This window comes from Ranitomeya variabilis, chromosome 2, assembly GCF_051348905.1.
Source record: "Ranitomeya variabilis isolate aRanVar5 chromosome 2, aRanVar5.hap1, whole genome shotgun sequence".
Lineage (NCBI taxonomy): Eukaryota > Metazoa > Chordata > Amphibia > Anura > Dendrobatidae > Ranitomeya > Ranitomeya variabilis.
The window spans coordinates 507,745,970-507,769,937 of NC_135233.1; the positions used below are offsets into that span (position 1 = coordinate 507,745,970).

Below are 23,968 nucleotides of genomic sequence, written 5' to 3' on the forward strand. Positions count from 1 at the left end.
GAGAGTGACGGTAACAGTCACTTTTTCCCGGAGCCTTTCACAGATTAATGAACAGACGGCATTTGAAAAAAGTCTTAAGTCAGACATCTTCATTTGTCTACTTTATTATCAAGATTAATATTAAAGTATTAAAGAGGCTTTATTTGTTCTCGGGGAGCAGGAAACGGCTGCTAGTTAAATTCACATTACCAGGGCATTTAAATATTTGACTTGTCCCTGCTGCATATACAAATTTCAGTCTGATGCCTTAGGCGTACAAATCATTTCCTCCGTCCCCGGCTCCAGCAAATACACAAATCATATAAATCTGTGCTCTACAAAATGTACTTTAGAAGGAACATTAAGCCTGGAGACGCAACGCAATGTCACCGCACAAAAAAATGACAAAATAAAATAATCTGCTAAATAAAGTGCATCGTGTATTTGTAAATCTGGACAAGATTTTATTTAACATTTTTATTGCTTATTTTTTTATTTAAATGTTTGCAGCATTAATTTTTTCAATTCAGCATACACCAGTGATTTTTCCTTTCTTTTAATTAATGATTTTCAGTGCCTAATATTTCCAGTGCCTAACACCTGGAGTTAAAATAAATCATTCTCAATTTGCTTAATTATTAATTCACATTGTTTTATTATTTTAAAGTAAAACAACTTACAAAAAAAAATATGAAATAAAAATTAAAAGTACAAAAATATTTTTTCTAACAAAGTCAAATAAATCTTTTAGAATAATTTTCTATACAAAGTTTGTAAAAAAAAAAAAAAAAAAAAAAGTACAAATTTAAATACAAGGTATGCAAAGACTTAAAGGGGTCTTCACAAATTTTGATAAACACATTTTGTAATATAAAAAATAAAGAAACCTGCTGCAAAAGTGGGTTCCACACTGAAAGATTACATGACTGTCCATTTATTAAAAGAAGTTCCCTTTCCATGTATGGTCTCAGAGACGAGGACTTTTTTTTAAAATAATGTGGTCAGTTCCACTCTCAGCATCCCTAACAAACCGATAATTCTGAAAGGAGAAGCCACGGCAGGTCGGGTATTCTTGTAGCTACTGCCGCCGAAAAAACATGCGGTGTTCAATGGCAATTATTCAGATGAATGGATGTCAATGTAGTACAAGGACAGCTGGATTTCACTAGAATGAGAGTGGCTCATAAAGAGCCACTCTCTGTTCTGTCTCAAAGATGGGAGTCCTCTATGAGAAGACCTGTGTTGTCTAAATGGCTCCAGTCTTAGAGATGAGGTTGGCCAGATATTCTTACATTTATAATTACATAATCCCAGTAAATTCACAAATTATACTTTCTACAAGTCAATCAGGAGTTACAGTAGGTGCTACTGCTACTTTGGCTTTAGAGTCAGAATGGACTATTACACTTTCCCTACGCACTAATGCTTCTTCCCAGGGACCCTTTCCCTACGCACTAACCGCTTCTTCCCGGGGACCCTGTTTTTCTACGCACTAAAAGCTTCCTCCCAGGGACCCTATTCCTACGCACTAACAGCTTCTTCCCGGGAATCCTCTCCCTACGCACTAACCGCTTCTCCCCGGGGACCATTTCCATACGCACTAACCGCTTCTTCACGGGGACCCTTTTCATACGCACCAACCGCTTCTTCCCGGGGACCATTTCCATACGCGCTAACCGCTTCTTCCCTGGGACCCTTATCATATGCACTAACCGCTTCTTCCCGGGGACCCTTTTCATACGCACTAACTGCTTCTTCCCGGCGACCCTTTTCATACGCACTAACCGCTTCTTCCCGGGGACCCTGTTTTTCTACGCACTAACAGCTTCTTCCCGGGAATCCTCTCCCTACGCACTAACCGCTTCTTCCCGGGGACCATTTCCATACGCACTAACCGCTTCTTCCCGGGGACCCTTTTCATATGCACTAACCGCTTCTTCCCAGGGACCATTTCCATACGCGCTAACCGCTTCTTCCCTGGGACCCTTTTCATATGCACTAACCGCTTCTTCCCGGGGACCCTTTTCATACGCTCTAACTGCTTCTTCCCGGAGACCCTTTTCATACGCACTAACCGCTTCTTCCCGGGGACCCTTTTCATACGCACTAACCGCTTCTTCCCGGGGACCATTTTCATATGCAGCTAACCGCTTCTTCCCGGGGACCATTTCCATACGCGCTAACCGCTTCTTCCCTGGGACCCTTTTCATATGCACTAACCGCTTCTTCCCTGGGACCCTTTTCATACGCACTAACCGCTTCTTCCCGGCGACCCTTTTCATACGCACTAACCGCTTCTTCCCGGGGACCCTTTTCATACGCACTAACTGCTTCTTCCCGGGGACCCTTTTCATACGCACTAACCGCTTCTTCCCGGGGACCATTTCCATACGCGCTAACTGCTTCTTCCTAGAGATGCTGTAAACAGTTAAACTGAATGTATGAAAATATGGCTGTGCCACAACAGTCCATGGGTTGCATCTAGTATTGCTGCTCTGCTGCATTGAAGTGAATAGAGCCCAGTTGTAATATCATGCACTACCAGTAGACTGGTTAGCACTGTGTTTTGAAGAAAATCATTAAAAAAAAAAAGTAATAATCCTGCTCAACCTCTTTAAATAAAAATAAATTGTGTAATCTTGGCACTACCACTCACACCACATGCTAAACTTATCAGCTTCCATGGAGTACTGGTATCAGCTGACTTTCATAGGTGAATGTGGAAGTTTTCCCCAGACGTTATAGATCCTATTCCGAAGATAGTTGCTGCATAGTTCCTAAAGTAACTAAACCATAATTAAACCCAAAACTTCTCCTACTACTATATTTATTTCCAATCCACTCTCCTAACCCCTCATAATATCATGGGTGACCCCTATATCACAGCAGTACGATCCCCAGACTTATTACCACCACTAGAATAATCTCCTCGAGCATTCCTACCACTTAGAGTAATGTCAGACTACATTAGCTACTTTAGAAAACTTTACCTTTTCTTGACAGACAATAAATGTCACATGAAATCCTGAAATATCAGTCTAATCCCTCCTGTAAAATGGTATTTATAAGATGCCGGTTGTTGGCAATTCCTTTTAGATATACAATTGTAGCTAAGGGCTGTTCATTTTTAGTTTTACAGAAGAGAAAAAACTCGTGGGTATTTTTTTTCCCCAAAGAAGGTGATGGTTAAAGGGATATTCTCATCTTGTCTTCATAAGCACAGCACTCCCCGTCCCCTTGCTTGAAGGGGCGGTGCGCTCCTGATTGACAGTCTGGACAAGAGGCATAATCGCTTCACTATCCCAAACTGCAAAAACCCTGAATCTGAAGCCTCTATAGCATTGGAGGAGCACAGGGACACTGAAGGTGGCCGGATACAGATCAGCGCTCTATGGGAAAGAGCCTTTACCAGCGGTGCTCCTTACTCTAAGAGACCGGCCACTACGGATAAAATCAGAAAGAGACAGAATTTTTAATAAGCTAAAATGTTGCTTGATTTTACAACTACTTTGCCATTTTAACTTTTTCAGTGATGAGAATTGCCCATTAATTGCAAAGTTGGAGGATGTTGGGAAACCGTTAATAGGAAACTATATAACATCCTACAAATAGGGAAGAGTATTGTATATGACAGGCTTATCGTGAGGAGTGGTGGCTTTTACCGAGACTACCTGGATACACTTACAGGGCTTCTGGGGCTGAAAGCATCTGTAGCTCAACAGATGGATTTTGTAAAATAAATTACCAAGAATTAGAAGTCCAATTCCACAGAAAAATGTTTCTTGTTCCCCTCAATCAGCTGAAAATGACTTGACTTATTGTTTCTAATAGCAGTACAATAAAGTATTTTAATATTAAGATAAAACTGTTTCACACTAGTAAATGTAAGGTTAAAAAAAATAAATAGTAATCAGCCCAAATACTGTAGGTTTTTGTTTTTAAATCAAGTCCCTCACTTATATTTCTGTAATGTTCTAGACATGGTTATCTTCTAACCATCCCTCCACCAACTTGAAGATTGTCCTTAGGCTTTAAGACCATGTGATTGCTGGATCTGTATAACTGGTGGGATATCGGTCTCTTTTTCTTCTTTCCAGATGAGGTTTTGACGGTCTCCTTTGGTGGTGGTGGCATGGGAATAGGCTTCCATGGAACGGGGTTATAAAACCCTGGAGCAGGATAAGAACTTCCATCATAATAACCTGAAGCAAAGACATAAGAATAATTTATTCCAGAACTTGTCTGGAGGACTTGACAAAAAAAAATTGTGCAATGCTTTATTTTCCCTGTGGTGGCGCTGCTTGGAAATTAAACGCTGAACTCGACAGTTGTTCTCTGGGGACTTCAGCTTTGGGACACCCCGTCACTGGGCTGAGTTTCATAGGAGACCATGATTTTCCTATAGTAATATTACGGTATTGCAGTATATATTATCAGCGATCGCAAAGGACAAAAAAAACTGCTGCTTTTCTGTTGCTGCATTTCACACTAATAATTCAATAAAAAGCGATCAAAATGTAATATGGACTCAAATTACCGTGTATTGAAAAAATGTCAGCTCAGTGCACAAAAGAACAACCCCCTGCATAGCACTAAGGACAGAAAAATGAAAAAAGTTGGGGGTCTCAAATGGTAACTCAAATATTTTATTTTTTTTTCTAGAAATTTCAGATTTTTTTCACCATTAAAAGAAAAAATATATATATAAAAAATTATACATAAACAACACAACTGTACAAGTTTGGTATTGCTGTAATCATGCCATGTTGGCAGGTCATTCTTACTGCACAATGAATAATGTAGAAACAAAGATAAAAAAACGAAGAGAAAAACTTTTTTTCACAAAGGGTGCACTTTTCTTTTTTAAATGCCTGGTGCCATTCAAAACTACAAACTCATCCTGTGAAAAAACAAGCCCTTGCTCAATGGCTGTGTCAACGGAAAAAAATTTATGTGGCTCTTAAAATGAAGAGTTCCCGGGCTGTTAAGGGGATCAAAGCACCACTCCGGTGTTTTGGCTTTTTTCAGTGATGGAGTGGCTCTTTAAAACGTAAGCTTCCTGCCCCCGGTCTTATACTCACCTTCTGGCAGCTTCGCCTTTTACCGATGCCGCCCCGGTGCGGTCCTGAAGTGCCATCTTGTGCCTCTAACTTCTGACTGGCCGGAAGTCAGAAGTTAAGTCACAAAGGCTCAATGCAAGTCTACGAGAGCCTGAACGTGGCCAGAACGCTGCTCTCAGACTTGTATTGAAAAGTGACCTCCGGCGCCCTCCATGAAACACTGGAGCGAAGCTGGGAAAGGATAAAGGGGGCGGCAGGCGAGTATGAGACAGGGGGCAGGGAATTTCACGCCACTCCAGCAGTGCAGTAACAAAATAAATAAATAACGCCGGAGTGGTGCTTTCGAGGACTATTTAGGTGAGCACCCCGGGTTTGGTGCCACCCTGTGCTGCGATCCTAATTCATGCAGGTCTGTGAGAAAGTGGCAACAATTTGTTTCTGAGGACTTAGTGAAGTATTGCCACCTTGTTTTCTGCTCAGGATGGGTAAAACTACACGTGCGCCAGGAAGGTCAGAGATGGAAAAATGTGCACAGCATTAATCTGCAAACAACATGTGTAATCCTCATCAGTTCTCTCTTCTTACACATAAGCTATTGTTTGGCAAGGAATCATTGGTAAGCCTCATCTGTATGATTTATTTAGATTGTCTCTCTCTGTCTTTCAACGGACCATGAAGGTTATCTATCTGCCAACCAGGAGTACGAGTGTGACAAAGATACACGTCGTAGCAAGAGCCAAACCCAGAGGCAGAGAGCGAGTAGCTGGCCCCGGACTGACTATCGGCCATCCTGGAGGACCAGTGGTTGACAGCAGGAATGTGTGAAGCTCACAACGTCAGGGCGTCTCACCCACGAGGACGCGGCACCAAACACTTCACAGCAGACCTGACTGTAAGCTCTGGCATATGTTATGCACAGGGCTGGGGGGTGTTCGAGACGCCAATGGAAACTGTCAGCACTTTATGAGCTTCCAACAAAGGTATGAAAAGCATGCCTGGCCTGACTCCACTCCAGAAAGCCAGTAAATGTATTTACCATGCATAAAACACTATAGCTTGTAAAACTGTACATGGAAAAATCATTGTTCATTTGCTTCTAGGCTTGTAAAAAAAAAAAAAAAAAAAGGAAACGTGATATTAAAAGAAAACTATATATACATACATTTACCATCAACAAAATGAGAGAATATTAATTATAGGTCGTCCTCCTTATTATATAAAGGTTGTTTTACATGGAAAGATAAATGGGTAAAATAAGCGCCAGTCTACAATAAAAGCAAGTGGGTAACGTGGGCGATAATGGTATGCTTCTCCTAACTACGACTGGTCGGGAGCTCGCTCACTTGTTCTCCTGTCTCCAGCACTAACCACAGATCCCTACCATGCAATCAGAAGTACTAAAGACAAAAGTTACAATTCATTAATGAACGAGCAAAACATATCGTCCATCATTCACTCGCTGCACATTCTACATGTGGACGAGTATTGGGAACATTCACTTGATCTAAAGATCTGTCACATACTAAAAGCCACATGTAAACATCCCTCAAAGGTGTTGTCCCTTTTCTGAAAGTCCCAATACCTGCATGGCATTTTTTTTTTTATATATAACAAAGCATGCTTTATTCACATTCCCAGGTCTTCAGCCGAGTCTCTGCCTCTGTTCCTGGGGACTAATACTGACTCCAATACATCAGCAGCATGGCAGCCTTTCTGAGAGCTCAGCAGCTCCGAGGGGGCGTTCTGTCCATAAGGAAAGAGCTGCCGAGCTCACTGATTGACTGCAGCGCTGACATCAATATCACTCACCAGAAGCAACGGCAGAGACTCAGCAGTGGACCTGCTTCTTTGTTTTGTTGTTTTTTTGGTATCAAATGGCATCTGAGAACTGGGATTTTCGGAAAGTGGACAACCCCTTTAAGCGGTTGTCTCCATGTAGACGCAAACACAGAGCTAGCAGAATGACTAGATTATCCGGTAGATGAAGATTAGGTTAATTGTTTCTATAAAACAGGACTATTTGGACTGTGCTCTTCATCAAACCTCCTAATTCTTTACATAAAGGGACAATTATTCATCAGCTGAATGGGTTAGACGAGAATATGTCATCATTCAATGAACACAAGAACCCATTGGGACCCTTCCTGATCCTGAAAAGAGGACATCACAGCCTTTTCGGTATTTTTCTGGAACGATGGTGCCCACAGCCGACAGCCATTCAAGGAACTTCAGAACATCTCAAATCAAATGAATGAGGTCATGTTGCAATTCCTGGAGCTGCTGCCCCTTCTGTTCAAGGATCGGGGTGGGATCTAGCAACCTGGCTTCCACAGATAGCGAAGGGATGGTATGTCAAGTTATACTAAAGCAAGTGTGCGCTCTGGACATCCGGTGCCCACTGATATGCGGCTTCTCTACTCTACTAGCTCCTATAACATGGAATGCTTTAAAGGATTACTTCCAACATTAGTCATTACCTGTTTACAAGATAGATGAGAACATGCAAATCATTGGAGGTCCGAGCACCTGGACTATCACTTATCCCAAAAACTGGACTCTGGATTGCTCCATCAAAACACGGTGGTGGCTGAGCCGCCCAATCATTCTCTATGGGACTGCAAAAAATCCAAGAGCTCTTCTTGCCATTTCATCACAGAGAATGAATGCACCAGTGGCACCCATGTATGGCCTCTGCTCTATGCCGACCACACTCATCAGACCTAAGGTGCCATATTGTATGTCCTGTCGGGTACACACCTGTTAGTTTCCCATTGACATATCCATAGCTGTTCAGTGCCGGACGTGGTTTGTTTTTTGCCTGTTCCAACCATTCCTTGAACATCCGCTCTGCCTTCTCCTTCTTCTCTTTTTGCTCAGTAAAACGATTGTCTTCTTCATCCTAGACAGAAACAGATCAGATACCTATTTCAGCTTTCCCTGTCCCCTTCTCTATAAGATCTGATGAATAAAGGAGCATGAAACATAGCAGCAGACATGTTGTAGACCTCATTCAGAGCGGAGGGTCCAGCTAGTGGCACCAGGTAAGGCCTGTGATGGACGCTTCCCAGCTAGCGAGAGCGAGGTGGATTCTCTGCAATCTGCAGGGTCTGTTTCCGATCATTGCACAGTTCATTAGAAACATGTAGGCTGCTCTGCAATCCCCCTCCAGGCCTTATACCTCCGTGCACGCTCTTTTTTGCCCTGTTACAAAGGCTCCATAAATGTGGTCATGGAACTTATTAATATCCTCTCCATTCCCAGTAGGGCTTGTAATTCATTGCTACAGGAATGTGCTGCACACGCAAAATGGTGAAAGGGAAAAATACATAAAAAATAAAAAGATGGACCTTCCGGAAGGGCTACTGCAATCACCATGAAAATGACATTTTAGTTAGAGCTTAACTATGAGACCGCACTACCTGCTCAGCAAAAAATTAATTTTTTGGGGGAAGGGAACTAGTGATGGGTAATTCTTCCTATGTATGTGAACTAACATATTCTGGTCATAGCATTGCATGAATGTGTAATGTTCCTGTGCCGTGTGTGTATGGAACAGAGCAGCGTCCCCTAATAGTCAGAGGGGCACAACTGGGAGGGTAACGATTATAAAGGTACCATACTACGCCGACGCATAAAGCCAGAAACCAGACAAGTACAGATCCAAGTGGAAACCTCTTCACAATACAAGACCCACATGATACGTGATCAGTATGAGGTTGGTGGGGGTCCCACATCCGGCACCCCCAATGATCAGCTTTGAACTTAGCTGGTACCCCATTATTAGAAGTCTGCCATTAAGCATCACACGATACTCACCTTTTGCCTCCTCTTCCTCTCCTGCTCCTCCTCGTTTTTCTTCTTCAGCCATTCTTGGTATCTCTCTTTACTCTTCTCTTCTATTACCTGTCTCTGCCGTTCTTCCAACGCTTTCTCCTGCTTCTCTTTCTGAAGTTTCTGTTCCTTCTCTTTCCTTTCCTGAACGAGTAAGGAAAACATCATTACGTCCATTGTAGAGCTGACAGCTTTCTGCTCCAAATAGAAAAGCTCACCTCCGATTTTCGGGAATGTATAAATATATCCTAAAGCAAAAACCAGGCGGAAATTATGTGAACACGTGAGCGGGCAGAGAACATGAAACTCCAGGACCTCGGTAGAGCAGGATTCTGTCCCAACATCATATGTTTGTATCAAATCTAACTACTGGATAAAGTAAGGATGTGGAAATCCTACTTAGAGGGGGCGTCCTCCATACCATCAGCTGACTGCGGCGAGCCCTTCTCCATGCGAACAGATGATTTTGCTGAAGGAAATCATGGCCAGAGATGATCCCTGCAGAGCCACTTCAAGGGATGGGTAGTAATACACAAGTCATTCAGATGAACGGCCACCACTAAAATTTATACACCCCCCAAGTTATTAATATGACAGTGTACTCATTTAAAAAATGAAGTTGATCCCTAAAGCAATAATTTAGAAGCAAGAAATTGTGTAGAAATACTGTATATAAGTGACTGGAAGTGGATTGGGGTGTGAGGATGCACTTACAGCTCCATAAGGAATACAGCATGAGGCCGAGAAGCTGTAAGTGCGTCGTCACATCTAAATGCATTCACAGATACATATATTATATTAATATTATATACACACACTCAAAAACACAATTTCTCGCTCTTAGAGCATTCCTATGGAGTCATAAAAAGATCAACTTGCTAATTCTTTAAAAAAACTACAGTCATTAATGGTTTGGGAAGGGAGGGGGAGAAATTTCAATTAATACCTGGACGTCTTGAGTCCACCAGAATGGGAGATGCTTCCCTGAACAGGGCTCCCTTTGTGAGTCAGATCATAAAGTCAAAGCAGGTGACCCCAACCCCCACCACCACGATGACAATATGTACAGGTGTTGTCTTCATGTAAAATCTCTTTAAAAAGTATTTTATTACAAGCCTATGTAATGGAACAGTACATATGATATATGCTTCTAATGTTGGGGCTCACAGACATATCAGTACCATAGATAAAGGGAGAAGGGGAAGAGCTTAAAAAAAATAAAAAAAAATAAAATGGCTTACAGAAAACCCAAACAATAAGAAGGATCCCCTCCCGATCCCCAGCTTTGCCTTAGAACACTGGTTCTGTAGATTGTGTTTTTGGCGACATTTTGGAGGGCTTCGTTTTTCATGCATACTGAATATGTATTAGAAGGGGATCCCATTTATTGCTCGTTTTTCCTGTAATTTTATGCTCTTAATGTTGCAAACGAATAAGAATTATTGGACCACTCATTTCGTTCAGGGACCTGGTGGGGTATAAAACCACGAACTATAACCATCTATCAAAGTTCATCAACGATTCCATTTTTCCATGAAATGACTTTACGTAGTATGCATACAGGCTAAAAGGTGCTGTCTGTAATGGTCAAAGTCATAGTATTACAGGTTACATACATTAATTGTAGCTGTAGTACCGTATCTGACCCATCTTAAAGCTATATAATCATAGGTTTTTCCTACATTGGCCATTTGATCCAAGTGTTTGGCATGGAGACTCTATAATAATGTTGCACCTATTGATAATGGACTCAATTCATTTCACGGCACATACAATGATATTCATTGCTTGACCCCATTATTGCTCACAGCAATGTACCACATAGAAAAAAAAAAAAATTAAATTAGACTGAATATTTTTCCCAAACCCTGCAAAAGGAAATTGAGTTTTCCTTTGCACAGTCCAAGTTCACAAGGGCACATTTATAGAATTGTCTTTGGATGCCCTGCGTGCTACTTTACGCTTCCCTCTCGCCCTCCAGACGGAAAAAGTGAACAAAAATACTTTTTTTTTTTCTTTTCTAAGAAATTCTTTCAGGTCCATTCATTTAGAGCCGTTGCATGTCTCGGTGTAATCCCTCGCTTCCTTTTTTATTTGTTCTGCTTCTTTACATTCGGTGGAGCCAGAGCCATTTCATGACATTGAAGCTTCGGATTTGCTAATTATACCCTTAGCGAAAGGCCCCACCAGCTTCTTGGAGCCACATTAACTAATAGTTGCACTAGCAGACTGGCTGTTTGCCAGCGGAGATAATTGCATCTCCTTTCATTGTCACAGCTCCGCGAGGCTCTCGGCCTCATACCTCATCTTCTGCTCTGTGGAAACACCTGGTACACTTTATATGCAATCTCAATAGATATAAAACAATCTTTCACATACTTTACAAAAATTTATAGGCAGCACAGTTTCCAAGATGGCTTTTTAGATAAATCATCATAATCCTTTAATCATAGGGTTTTAAAACAATGCCCAACAATTACTCATGCAGTCAGCTCTTGTAAATGATCCCACACGTTAAGACTCTAGGCTTCTAGGTTCCAGTTCATGGAGGAAAAGCAATAATGAGAGGACCCGTGGTATTTTTTTTTATTTTTTACTTCAAATAACTAGGAATTTATGTTGCTCTAAAAATATTCATCCATGATATTTGGCTAAATTTATCGTATTGTGATGTAATCAGGCCAACCGATCACGTTAAGACCAGTTGACCATGGAAATTTACTACTCAAAAGGAGAAAAGAATCAGTCTACACGTGTAAAGATAGCCATATATGCTCATTCACCCAACAGCTAATACCAACACATATTCTACGACATCTTCAGCCAGGATACTCCCATAAACATTAGATGGCTGGCCAGTTCCACCGTCACGTAGGTGGCATCAGCCAATGTCAATGCAATGTGTAGAAGACCTTAGAAGGAAGTCTGGTGAAAGCCCCAGTTTGGGTGATCTGCCAATGTCAATGCAATGTGTAGAAGACCTTAGAAGGAAGTCTGGTGAAAGCCCCAGTTTGGGTGATCTGCCAATGTCAATACAATGTGTAGAAGACCTTAGAAGGAAGTCTGGTGAAAGCCCCAGTTTGGGTGATCTGCCAATGTCAATGCAATGTGTAGAAGACCTTAGAAGGAAGTCTGGTGAAAGCCCCAGTTTGTGTGATCTGCCAATGTCAATGCAATGTGTAGAAGACCTTAGAAGGAAGTCTGGTGAAAGCCCCAGTTTGTGTGATCTGCCAATGTCAATGCAATGTGTAGAAGACTTTAGAAGGAAGTCTGGTAAAAGCCCCAGTTTGTGTGATCTGCCAATGTCAATGCAATGTGTAGAAGACTTTAGAAGGAAGTCTGGTGAAAGCCCCAGTTTGTGTGATCTGCTAACTATCTCTTGTACATTGAGATATCCTGACTCTTCTCTATCAGTGGAACAAATAAAATTAGTGGGCCTGCTGGACTTCAGGCTGACGAGTACGACTGCCGCTTAGTCCCCTCTTATCGAGGACTCATTTATGTTCAGCAGAGCATGCGTGTATGCGGGGGGTCAGAGAGACCATCGGTGGGCCAACAAGCGTTCAGCTATTCAGTATATGCCCACCTGAACCCATACAGTTATCTTTATAACTTATTTTTAGATCCATTAGGAGAAAAGCATAACATTTTGCAAAGAAGGAATATTAAGTGAGATCTAGGATGTATTTTCAAAGTGATCTCTAGCTCTTGAAATTTAGGTCAGGACACAGAGGAGTTTAGACCCGCTTGGAGAAAACCATGTAATAAAGAGAAAGGAATAGCAGATTTGTGGGTGAATATTTACATTGAGGCGTTACCAGAAGATGGTGTTCTACAATAAAGGTACCTATCTGTAACTGGCTGCAAGAAGCCCATAGATCTCCATCTCCACCAATACCAAATAAACAAGGAGCGGACCATTTGAAAGCCAACAAGTACCATACTTCAAGTTTGCCCCAAAAGCTTACCTTTATCATCAATTACTTCACCAAGACCAAAAATAATGTTTCTGGATCTCGTCAGAACTAGATGTGTGTTTACCAGAACATACATTACTTGGGACATACTGTCTCTATGCCTGCTCAGAAGCATGGATGTTGGCCAAACCCATGAATGTCACCAGGTCCTTGTATATGGGGACCTCCTGCCTCTCCTCCCCGATGTCAGGAGACATTGGGATTGGACATGTTCAAGGTTACAGTGTAAGTACAATAACCAAACAAAAATTATGGAGCAATAAACTGGAAGTAAAGCAGCAACAGCGAAGCCTCGCGAGCTATCAATGTATAAATTTATCACATCCATAGGCTCCCATTCCCCGACAGAAGCCTAAAGTATCCTTATAGCCTCCATTCAGCTGGCATATGTTCTATACCTATATTCTGCTGACAGACAGACAGCTGGGTAAAAAAAAAAAAACACGTAACTCATCATCAGTGTTAACCTCTGACTTGAGCACAGTGTGAATGCATTTTAAAAAGGGATTCTGTCAGCACAAAACAACTGATCAAAACCAGCACAGGAGGCGCTGGGTGCACAGTCCCCACCTGCTTGTCTGCAGTCTACCCCTGCCCTCCTCTGGCTCTTGCAAAGCAGAAGGTGTCATTCAAGAAAGCAGAGGCAGAGATCAGTGGAAAACAAGTAGTTGGGAAAATGCGCAGGACTGCGGAGCCATGCCAGGGGTGCCAAGAGTGCTCGTGCTTGGTTTGAACAGTCATTTTGTGCTGACATACTCCCTTCTTAAAGGGAATCCGTCACCCCATTTTAGGCCTATACGCTAAGGCCACCGCCATCAGGGGCTTATCTACAGCATTCTTTAATGCTGTAGATAAGCCCCCGATGTATCCTGAAAGATGAGAAAAACAAGTTAGATTATACTCACCCAGGGGTGGTCTCGGTGCGGTCCGGTCCGATGGGCGTCGCAGTCCGGGTCCGGTGCCTCCCATCTTCATACGATGTCGTCCTCTTCTTTGCTTCCTGTCACGGCTCCCGCGCAGGCGTACTTTGTCTGCCCTGTTGAAGGCAGAGCAAAGTACTGCAGTGCGCAGGGAAAGGTCAGAGAGGCCCAGCGCCTGTTAACTACAGTACTTTGCTCTGGCCTCAACAGGGCAGATAAAGTACGCCTGCGCCGCGACAGGAAGCAAAGAAGAGGAAGTCATCGGACCGGACCGCGACACCCATCGGACCAGAACCAGACAGGGACCGCTCCTGGGTGAGTGTAATCTAACCTCTTTTTCTCATCTTTCAGGTTACATCGGGGGCTTATCTACAGCATTATAGAATGCTGTAGATAAGCCCCTGATGGCGGTGGCCTTAGCTTATAGGCCTAAAATGGGGTGACAGATTCCCTTAAACGTTGATGGCAGGGATGGATTTTAGAATCGGTATCCTTGATCTGATGTAGAATTAGTGTTTTTTTCTCCAGATTCACCTTTTTACAACATTTACTGACAAGTCGTCAGCAAACACCATGGCGTTATAAGAAAATCTCTACATTTATACAATTTCCAAATCCGCCTTTGAAAGGTAATATTTCTATAGAAATCGGCGGTAAGTGCAGAATACAGACTCCAGTCATTTAGAGCATATCCACTGGGGTAACCGTCCACGGCAATCACGGCACTTACAGGAGATTATGACAGCACATAAAGCTAGGCAAGCGATGGGCAGATATTTACCAGCCTAGTTCAATAGCCGCATGGCTGCATCGTCAAAAAAACAGGCAGAAATTCTTTTCAGACAGGTCATTAGTAGAGCGGAGACGTGTCGTGTTTGCCCGGCCTGTTTCTTCTAGGCAAAGGCTCATTGTTCTCCTTTGATATATCTATGTATACTTGTAGGAGCCACACTGTGTACATTATATGTGGTGAACATGGACTTTTCATTTCTCTCACAATGCTCAAACCAGCAGCAAGTTGTTGCATGCCGCCCAGAAGATGGAGAGCAATCACATATCCATGGACGGCTATAGCAGGGTCGGTCCTGTTCAAAGATCTGGTTTATTTCCACCTACAAGCCAGATAACATCAAAGAACAAGGACTTGTATGCTTTAAGGATTTACGTTCTCACTTCTGCATGCAGTTCCTTTTGTTATGGAAGCTAGTCAACCATTATAATAATAATTACGAGAATAAATAGGAAAACATGTGATCAAAGAGAAATAGGGTAAAGCTGGAGAAACATCAGGAGCCGGGAAGTCAATGTGACGACATGAATTACTGCTGGCGGCTCAACTTTCAGGGATTTTATATTATTCCAATTAACGACCATGTTATGGCCCGATAGCTTCTGGATCTACCTTACGGGAAGACTGGCATTCAGGTTTACGGACTGTCCTGCGATTTAGTACTGTCCTTCAGAGCTACCATCCTTCTGAGGCCGGGTTCAGAAGGCCATATACAGACTGGAAAGCCTGGACTCACCCAAACCTAGAGGCTCAAACATTGTCACACACCTGCCCCGTGTATCCGAGGCTCCACTCCCCTCTCCTGGGTCCACTGCTCTCTGATGTGCTCCACATTGTGCATTTCAGGTTACATGGTGTAGATCAATGACAAAGTGGCCGGCTCTTTAAAAGATGACTGGCCACAGGAGAACATCTTCAGTTTGGAAGAATAAGCCTCCACAAGAAGTATGGCCATCAACCCATCTACAGACCTTGTGTAACAGGTATAGAAAAGATTTGCTCTATCCATGAGTGCTGATAGCGGTCATGCACTTGGTAACAAGCAGCAGCATAACCCTTTAAAGGACTTTAGTCTTCAAAGGCCTGGGGAGGTCAAATGATCAAGCATGTGGATATCCACCATGTCCAATCCCTCTTTCACAGGCTGCCTTCTGGGAGAGTCAGAGCACCCATCAACAATAGATGTTGGCATCATGTGTACACAGTCATGTTTATGGATGAGCGGTACTTCCATCTTTTTCCTTGCAGTGAGGTGCGAGCGTTGCCAGCCATGATAGGCTTCTCTGTTACTGCACATCCAGAGAAATCTGTCAATAATTGGCCGACGCACAGGGTATGGGATGGGGCACATATACCACGAATACAGCAGAATTATATACACCCAAGCTACAGCGCATTAACAAAAATGGCAGATCAGTCAAATCCGGGCAATTGTCACTGGTTTATGCAACACTCCGAGATTGTGGCATAAATGGATTGACATGATCCCTTTAAATGAAGTCTGTCTAAGCGTCAGTAAACTAGATATAAAATGGATTTAGCAGACTCGGCAGGTTAGTGCTTACTGAATGGGGAGACTGTAATGTTACATATCCCCTGTAGGGGCACGGGGGTCAAAAGTCTGGACCCAGAATAAGCTGATCACTGGTGGGCTACATATAAGGGGCTGCTCACAACAACCTCCAGTACCACCTCTACAAGACTTTATCAACTGCCTGATGTCACATAGGAAATTATCCCGATTGGGGGAGGCTTCCCAGTAAGCCAATGTCCGTCCTGGCTAGGCTAATAATTCAGAACAGGTTGAGCGGTTCGGTCACGGCTTGGACAGTGACTTCTAGGTTAGCCTCCTCCTATAGGTGACACTTCTCATTCATTTTAATAGAAAGCAACACTGCCAGGACACATTATATCCTTAAAATACAGAAAATGCCATCATAGTCTTTGTACGAACCACAGAAAGGAAAAGTCAAGTCCGTCAATATGTTCAAATGGCCAGACTGAAGCTTTATACGATTTCGGACCAATATGAGAAGACTGAACCCGCTGGAAAAAGCATGAAGGATGGCAACCGTCATAAACTCATGGAGGGCCCAGAAGAGCCAAGCAGAGGACTTACTCTGAAGACACGACGCAAGCTGTCAAAGTCCAAAACCCAGCGTCCTAACATATTGGCTAAGAGGGTTAATACTTTAGGAGGCTTCAGGTAAATTCACGGCTTTTCACTTCAGATCAGAAGATCTCCTGGCAAGATCCCCGAGCGGTTTTAGGTCACTGTAGTACTGTCCCGCATCAGGTACTCAGCATTGTATGAGTGGATGACTATTTTGAGCCTCCATCTGGCACACACATCCATACTATTGTCTCCACAAGCACATGATAGGTTGGGCAGTCACACCTTTACATACCAATGCCCTGTCTGAACACGCACTGCACGGCTCTCCAGAGCAGAGGAACGTTGTCCCACACTTGTGTATACGCTACGGTGTGACAGGTCTTGGTGTACAGGACCGGTGATGCCCTCAGCGGACGGACACAGACATCGGCATGGCCGGAGCACATGCTGCGACACACACAGGGCATGCCTCCTACTACAAAATACATATACCACACTAATATATCAGAAAATAACCATGGGTAAGACGACAGGGTCTATGACCAGGGGGCACTCACCAATCCATGCCCTATGTGCCGGGCCCACAGATGAGCCAACAACGACTGCTCACATTATATTCTCTTTCATTTAGTTTCACAAATTTGTGACACACTTACATGGTGTAATGTAATTTTACAAAACAGCAATAGAAGGATTTATTCCAACAATTATCAACACAGCAAATGTTGTATGCCTAATTAATACTCCAGAAATTAATTTTCAGACCATTAGCTTATAAATGAAGTATATAGCTTTTGTACAGTAATGACAGCATATAGAATGCCTTTAACAATTCTGTGTAGTAGATGTCTCTGAATCAGTATCCTTCCCCCTCTGGCAGCTGACAATATATTCCCATCTTGCTTTCCCTGCAGATAGGGTCGAATAATGATGATACAAGCCATGTCACATCCACAGTATACACTTCCATAGGAACCAATGAAAGTAGAATAAAATAAAACTTTGGCTAAGTGGTTCTGCGTGTAATGCCCATTAGTTATCAGGATATAGAGCTTCACAGTCCTAGCAGTGGAGACAGAAAATCCCTCAGCAGAGACATGGCTGTCAGGAGAGTGACTGTGCTTATCTGTCCATCCGCACACTGCTCAATAGGAGGGAGTGCACAATGGTATACATTTTGAACACCAGGTGGCGCCATACAGGGCAATTAAAAAAAAATGGTTCCAAACCCAAAGGCCTGCAGTTAAATGGAACCAGTCATGGCCGATAACATTAACCTGCATATATAGGGTTTATTTGAGATTAATGGCTTTCTGATAATACCTGGCCGCTGTACTGAACCCACTGCTCTCAGAAGAAAAAGAACTTTATTTCTCAGGGGAGCCGCCGGCTTTAAGCCATACAGTCGTGCCTGCACAATTACAGCCACCACTCGCACCACTGAGAGCGGTAGCCATAACCACGCCCCTGCGCTGGCTCCGCACTGATGCACCGTGAGCAGGCTGTCAGGGTCGGGTCGTGCTCTGTGCTGACTAATTGCTCCGGGTACAACTGCATAACTAATAGCAGTCGGCTCCTGGGAGAAATAAAGTTCATTTTCTCCCCAGAGCAGTGGACGCTGTATCGGGCCCGACGGGTTCTCCTTACAGTAACATCAATAATAACCTGGCAGTGATTGAAAATCAAAGCATAACTGGCTTAGGCGCCAGAGCAGCCTATCACAGCACAGATTTCATTTTCCAAGACACAAATTTACAATGTGCTTACATGGTGGGACATAAGGTGACAATATGGAAGCAAGAAAAAGCGTTTTGTGTGCTGAACTTTGAAAGAACGGGGTCTGTTGTGACATTAAGGCAAAACTTTCAGAATGAATGTGGTAAATGTGCTCCAGAGACCCCGGCATTACAGCATGGTGAAGCCAGTCAAAACCACTGGGGCTTTATGTCATGGGACAAGTCATGGACGCCCAAAGACTTCAGAGGAGACTGTGAACAGGACTGGAGCCCTGTATGAGCATCGTCCTAGAAGGTCGGCTAGGATGACTAGTATAGAACTACAAGTGGCACAAATCCCAGTATGGTGTATCTTACAAAATGTCTACGCTGTAAGCCATACAGATTAAATCTTCGGGAGCTGAAGCAAGACAACAAACTGAAATGCCATGGCTTTTGCATTGGATTGCAGCACCGATTGGAAGACGAGGAATTCATCAACAGGCCGGTGTTCACCAACGAGATTACGCTTCACCTCAGTGGTAACAGAGTTCACCACAAGAATTTAATTTGGGGCTCCATGAAATCATGTGCCCTTCTCAGGCTCATGAGGGACTCCCCAAAATAAACATGTTCTAGGGGTAATAAGCAGCTTGTGGACCCTTTTTTCTTGGTGAGGATATTGTCACCGTCCGCTCCTACCTGGACATCTTAAAGGAATGACTTCTGCCAGAGAGGATGATGTGCCAAACGCTGGCTATCAGCAGGAAGGCGCAGCTCCTCATTTCTATGTGGGTGTTGGCCAATACCAGAATGAAGCTCCACCAATATGTTGGATGAGCCGAGCTGGAAACAACAATTCCCTGTGAGACTACATCAAGGACTGAGGGTATCTGCCCCTCCCAGAAATGGATATGAATGACCTGAGACAACGCACCGCGGAAATAGTGTGCTCCATACTCGAGGAGCTGCTGGCATATGTCGGGACAGAACTGGACCGCCGACCAGTCATCTCCTATGCCACAAGTGGAAATCACTGTGAAAATTTGTAGTGTAAAACTTGAATCAATAGCGGGCTTTTCAAGTTGTTCTCTTGGCTATGGATACCAAGGTTAGAATTTTGACTCATCTTTTTTTTTAATTGCCCTGTATTATTTAATTATAGCTAAAAAATAATTCTTTAAAGACATATTAAACTGCATGAAGACGGAAAACACTTATTTTTATGATCTACACGATGAATATGATATTGAAATGGGTGGTCCTTTTGGGACAGCCAATCAGTGTAAGGCCCCATTCACACGGTCAGTATTTGACCTCAGTATTTGTATGCCAAAATCAGGAGACGAACAGTATAAAAGAAACACATCACCACTTCTGTATTTATCACCCACTCCTGGTTTTGGCTTACAAATACTGAGGTGAAATACTGACCAAACACTGAACGTGTCAACGTGGCCTAAATGGCAAACTAATGACCGAGTGCAGATCATACATTTTTAGCCTTGGAGGAGCGTTTCTGCACCTTTATTTTACAGATCGTGTGAGGTGGACCCTATAATCTCAGGCGATTATGGGAAATGTACGTTTTCAGTCCTTTCACAGTCTGGACGTTGCTGAGCCTTCATACTCCACAAACCTCACATGTCACTGCTAACAGTATAGATAAAGCCCATCCAAGACTCGTTCAGCTCTATATTGCTTGCAGTCAACAAGATAAATGACGGCTGGCAAAGGGATAAAGCATGAGATGGCCGAAAATAAAAATCATGTAATTATACTATGTGAGAGCCAAGACAGAAAGCCATTGTCCCGGACGGTGGTTAGGGTGACCTCGGAATATAGAAACAACAATATAATAAGTCAGAAGCGATCTGGAGTCCAACAAATTACAGTATTCACAGGAGGACAGCGCATGCACCACCGCCGAGGCCTTCTCTGGGCAACCCTCTGGGTGTCAATGCAATCTACACCAGGTCATGGCACTCCTTGTTACCTGCGACACTGGTGCAAGATGCAAAACACAGGGGCACATGCACATGTAGTTATTACACTGGGAGAATCTGTCCCGATGTGGACTTCATGGCTACCAACGCAGCCCTCTTCATCCTGTAATAGCTACATCGCTCTAAGCAAAGTGGTGATCCGGCAAAAACACAGCTCACAATCACAGAAAAGCTGTGTGCATGGGCCATGTATAGTTTGGGTCCTCAGGGGCGGGGTACATGTGAGCGATCGCTATCTCTGATGGAGGAAGGGGTACTGACTTATTTTCTTGTTATTTATTTTACACTTTGCACCTCCATAAGTTCATAATATTTCTTTGCAGGACATTTTAACAGTACATTTATTTTTATTTTCATTTCCGGTTATCCCCTGTAACTGGTTTTGACCCCGCAGTTCCTACAGAAACCCAGCAATCGCATGATCATTGAGGCTGGAGCGACGGCATGGCTATTCGTTGTGTCTATACAGCGAACGGGTAGACAGAGGTGGTCTCTGACAGCCATCACTCCTCAAGCAGTTTAGAACAGCGTTTACAGGAGTTTTCCAGGTTAGGGAAAATTTTTGGCAAGGAATGAAGCATGCCGAATCCTAACAGTGTGTATAATGCACAAATGTTAGGATTCGGCTCACCGGTTCAAGTGGTTGTCACATGAATGCAAGTATGACTTGCATAACTGGGAGTCACATGCCGACTAGCTCCTCTTCCTGCTTTTCTCTCCAAGCCTGAAAAGTCCATTTGAAGCAGACCTGTCACTAGATACCGTATTAGTGACCAGTTTTATTTTTCTCCCATTGCTCTCGAGTATTAGTTTTTTTCTTTTAAAAAAAGCCACTTCAAAGTGGGCGTGGCTCACAGGATCCTCTGGGGCGTGTCTTCGGGCTGCTCTGCATTATTACCATGTGAACCTAGCCCCATTGTAAAAACTATAAAAACTAGCACTAAATAAAAAGGTCCGTATCTCTAGAACTGTAAGGTGGATTTAAATAAATAAATATTATTATTATTATGTCTGTCTGCTATTTCATCCTTCTTTTCTGCTCGTTTTCTAAAACTGAACATGGACAAAACAGAATTCATCATCTTTCCCCCACCTCACTCTACCCCTCTACCCGACCTATCCATCAATGTCAATGGCTGCTCACTTTCCCCGGTCCCGCACGCTCGGTGCCTCCGGTGTTATGATTGAACTGGTGGTTAGGAGCACTAGAAATGACCAGATGAGCAAACTAGTAATACAGGACGAGCTCTGGGAAGTGGGAGCTCTGTTGACCGCAAGCCCTAATCCTATCACAACAACTAGAAATAGCCGTGGAGCGTTCCTGACTCTGCCTAGACGCCTCTTCACAGCCTAAGAGCTAACTACCCCTAAAGATAGAAAATACAGCCTACCTTGCCTCAGAGAAATTCCCCAAAGAAATAGGCAGCCCCCACATATATTGACTGTGAGTTAAGATGGAAGTCACAAACACAGAAATGAAACAGGTTTCAGCATAGAAGGCCAGACTTAACTAAACAGACTGAGGATAGAAAAGGTATCTTTGCGGTCAGCATAAAACACTAACAAAAAACCACGCAGAGTGTGCAAAAGAAACCACCGCACCGACTCACGGCGCGGTGGTGCCACTCTGCATCCCAGAGCTTCCAGCTAACAGAACAAAATCATGATAGAAAGCTGGACAAAAACACTGATAACAAATAAGCTAGCAGAGACTTAGCTTTTGCTGAAGTAGACAGGTCATCTGAAAGATCCAAGAGAACTGAACCAGTACTAGGACATTGACAGCTGGCATCAAGTAAAGATCTGAGTGGAGTTAAAGCCAGCCAAGGCCTAAACGAGATCAGCTGGAGAAGGAACCTCAGACCCAGCAGCTCCACTCTCAGCCACCAGAGGGAGTCCATGAACAGAACTCGCCGAAGTACCATTCATAACCACAGGAGGGAGTTCGAGAACAGAATTCACAACAGTACCCCCCCTTGAGGAGGGGGTCACCGAACCCTCACCAGAGCCTCCAGGCCGATCCGGACGAGCCAAATGAAAGGCACAAACAAGATCGGCAGCATGAACATCAGAGGCAACCACCCAGGAATTATCCTCCTGACCATAACCTTTCCACTTGACTAGGTACTGAAGTTTCCGTCTCGAAATACGAGAATCCAAAATCTTCTCCACCACATACTCCAACTCCCCCTCAACCAACACCGGGGCAGGAGGATCAACGGAGGGAACCACAGGAGCCACATATCTCCGCAATAACGACCTATGGAACACATTATGGATGGCAAAAGAAGCTGGAAGGTACAAACGAAATGACACAGGATTAAGAATTTCAGAAATCTTATAAGGACCAATGAAACGAGGCTTAAACTTAGGAGATGAAACCTTCATAGGAACATAACGAGACGACAACCAAACCAAATCCCCAACACGAAGTCGGGGACCAACACAGCGACGGCGGTTAGCGAAATGTTGAGCCTTCTCCTGGGACAATGTCAAATTGTCCACTACGTGAGTCCAAATTTGCTGCAACCTGACCACCACAGAATCCACACCAGGACAGTCCGAAGGCTCAACCTGCCCTGAAGAAAAACGAGGGTGGAAACCAGAATTACAGAAAAAAGGCGAAACCAAAGTGGCCGAGCTGGCCCGATTATTAAGGGCGAACTCAGCCAAAGGCAAGAAGGACACCCAATCATCCTGATCAGCAGAAACGAAGCATCTCAGATATGTTTCCAAAGTCTGATTGGTTCGTTCGGTTTGGCCATTTGTCTGAGGGTGGAAAGCTGAAGAAAAAGACAAATCAATGCCCATCTTAGCACAAAAGGACCGCCAAAATCTTGAAACAAACTGGGAACCTCTGTCCGACACGATGTTCTCCGGAATGCCATGTAAACGAACCACATGCTGGAAAAACAATGGAACCAAATCAGAGGAGGAAGGCAATTTAGGCAAAGGTACCAAATGGACCATCTTTGAGAAGCGATCACAAACCACCCAGATAACTGACATCCTCTGAGAGACAGGGAGATCAGAAATAAAATCCATGGAAATATGCGTCCAGGGCCTTTTCGGGACCGGCAAGGGCAAAAGCAACCCACTGGCACGAGAACAGCAGGGCTTAGCCCGAGCACAAGTCCCACAAGACTGCACAAAAGAACGCACATCTCGTGACAAAGAAGGCCACCAAAAGGATCTAGCCACCAAATCTCTGGTACCAAAGATTCCAGGATGACCAGCCAACACCGAACAATGAACCTCAGAGATAACTCTACTAGTCCATCTATCAGGGACAAACAGCTTCTCCGCTGGACAACGGTCAGGTCTATCAGCCTGAAACTCCTGCAGCACCCGCCGCAAATCAGGGGAGATGGCAGACAAAATTACCCCTTCTTTGAGAATACCAGCCGACTCAGGAACTCCCGGAGAATCAGGCACAAAACTCCTTGAAAGGGCATCAGCCTTCACATTCTTAGAGCCCGGAAGGTACGAAACCACAAAATTGAAGCGGGAGAAAAACAGCGACCATCGAGCCTGTCTAGGATTCAACCGCTTGGCAGACTCGAGATAAGTCAGA

The 23,968-nt window shown here is 43.7% G+C and overlaps 1 protein-coding gene across 3 annotated transcripts in view; it reads right to left on the reverse strand.

The window, feature by feature from the left end:
- Positions 1 to 605: 605 nt before the first annotated feature.
- CCDC34 (coiled-coil domain containing 34) overlaps positions 606 to 23,968 on the reverse strand; it is a 56,353-nt gene continuing 32,990 nt past the window's right edge. For 2 of the 3 annotated variants that reach the window (XM_077288038.1, XM_077288040.1), the window contains 3 exons: positions 8,856 to 9,014; positions 7,797 to 7,938; positions 606 to 4,181 (listed from right to left, as the gene is read on the reverse strand). In XM_077288038.1, coding sequence (XP_077144153.1) covers positions 3,964 to 4,181; positions 7,797 to 7,938; positions 8,856 to 9,014 — 519 coding nt within the window. In that variant the 3' untranslated portion in view covers positions 606 to 3,963. The remainder of the gene's footprint in view (positions 4,182 to 7,796; positions 7,939 to 8,855; positions 9,015 to 23,968) is intronic. The other variant, XM_077288039.1, reaches the window with a different exon arrangement.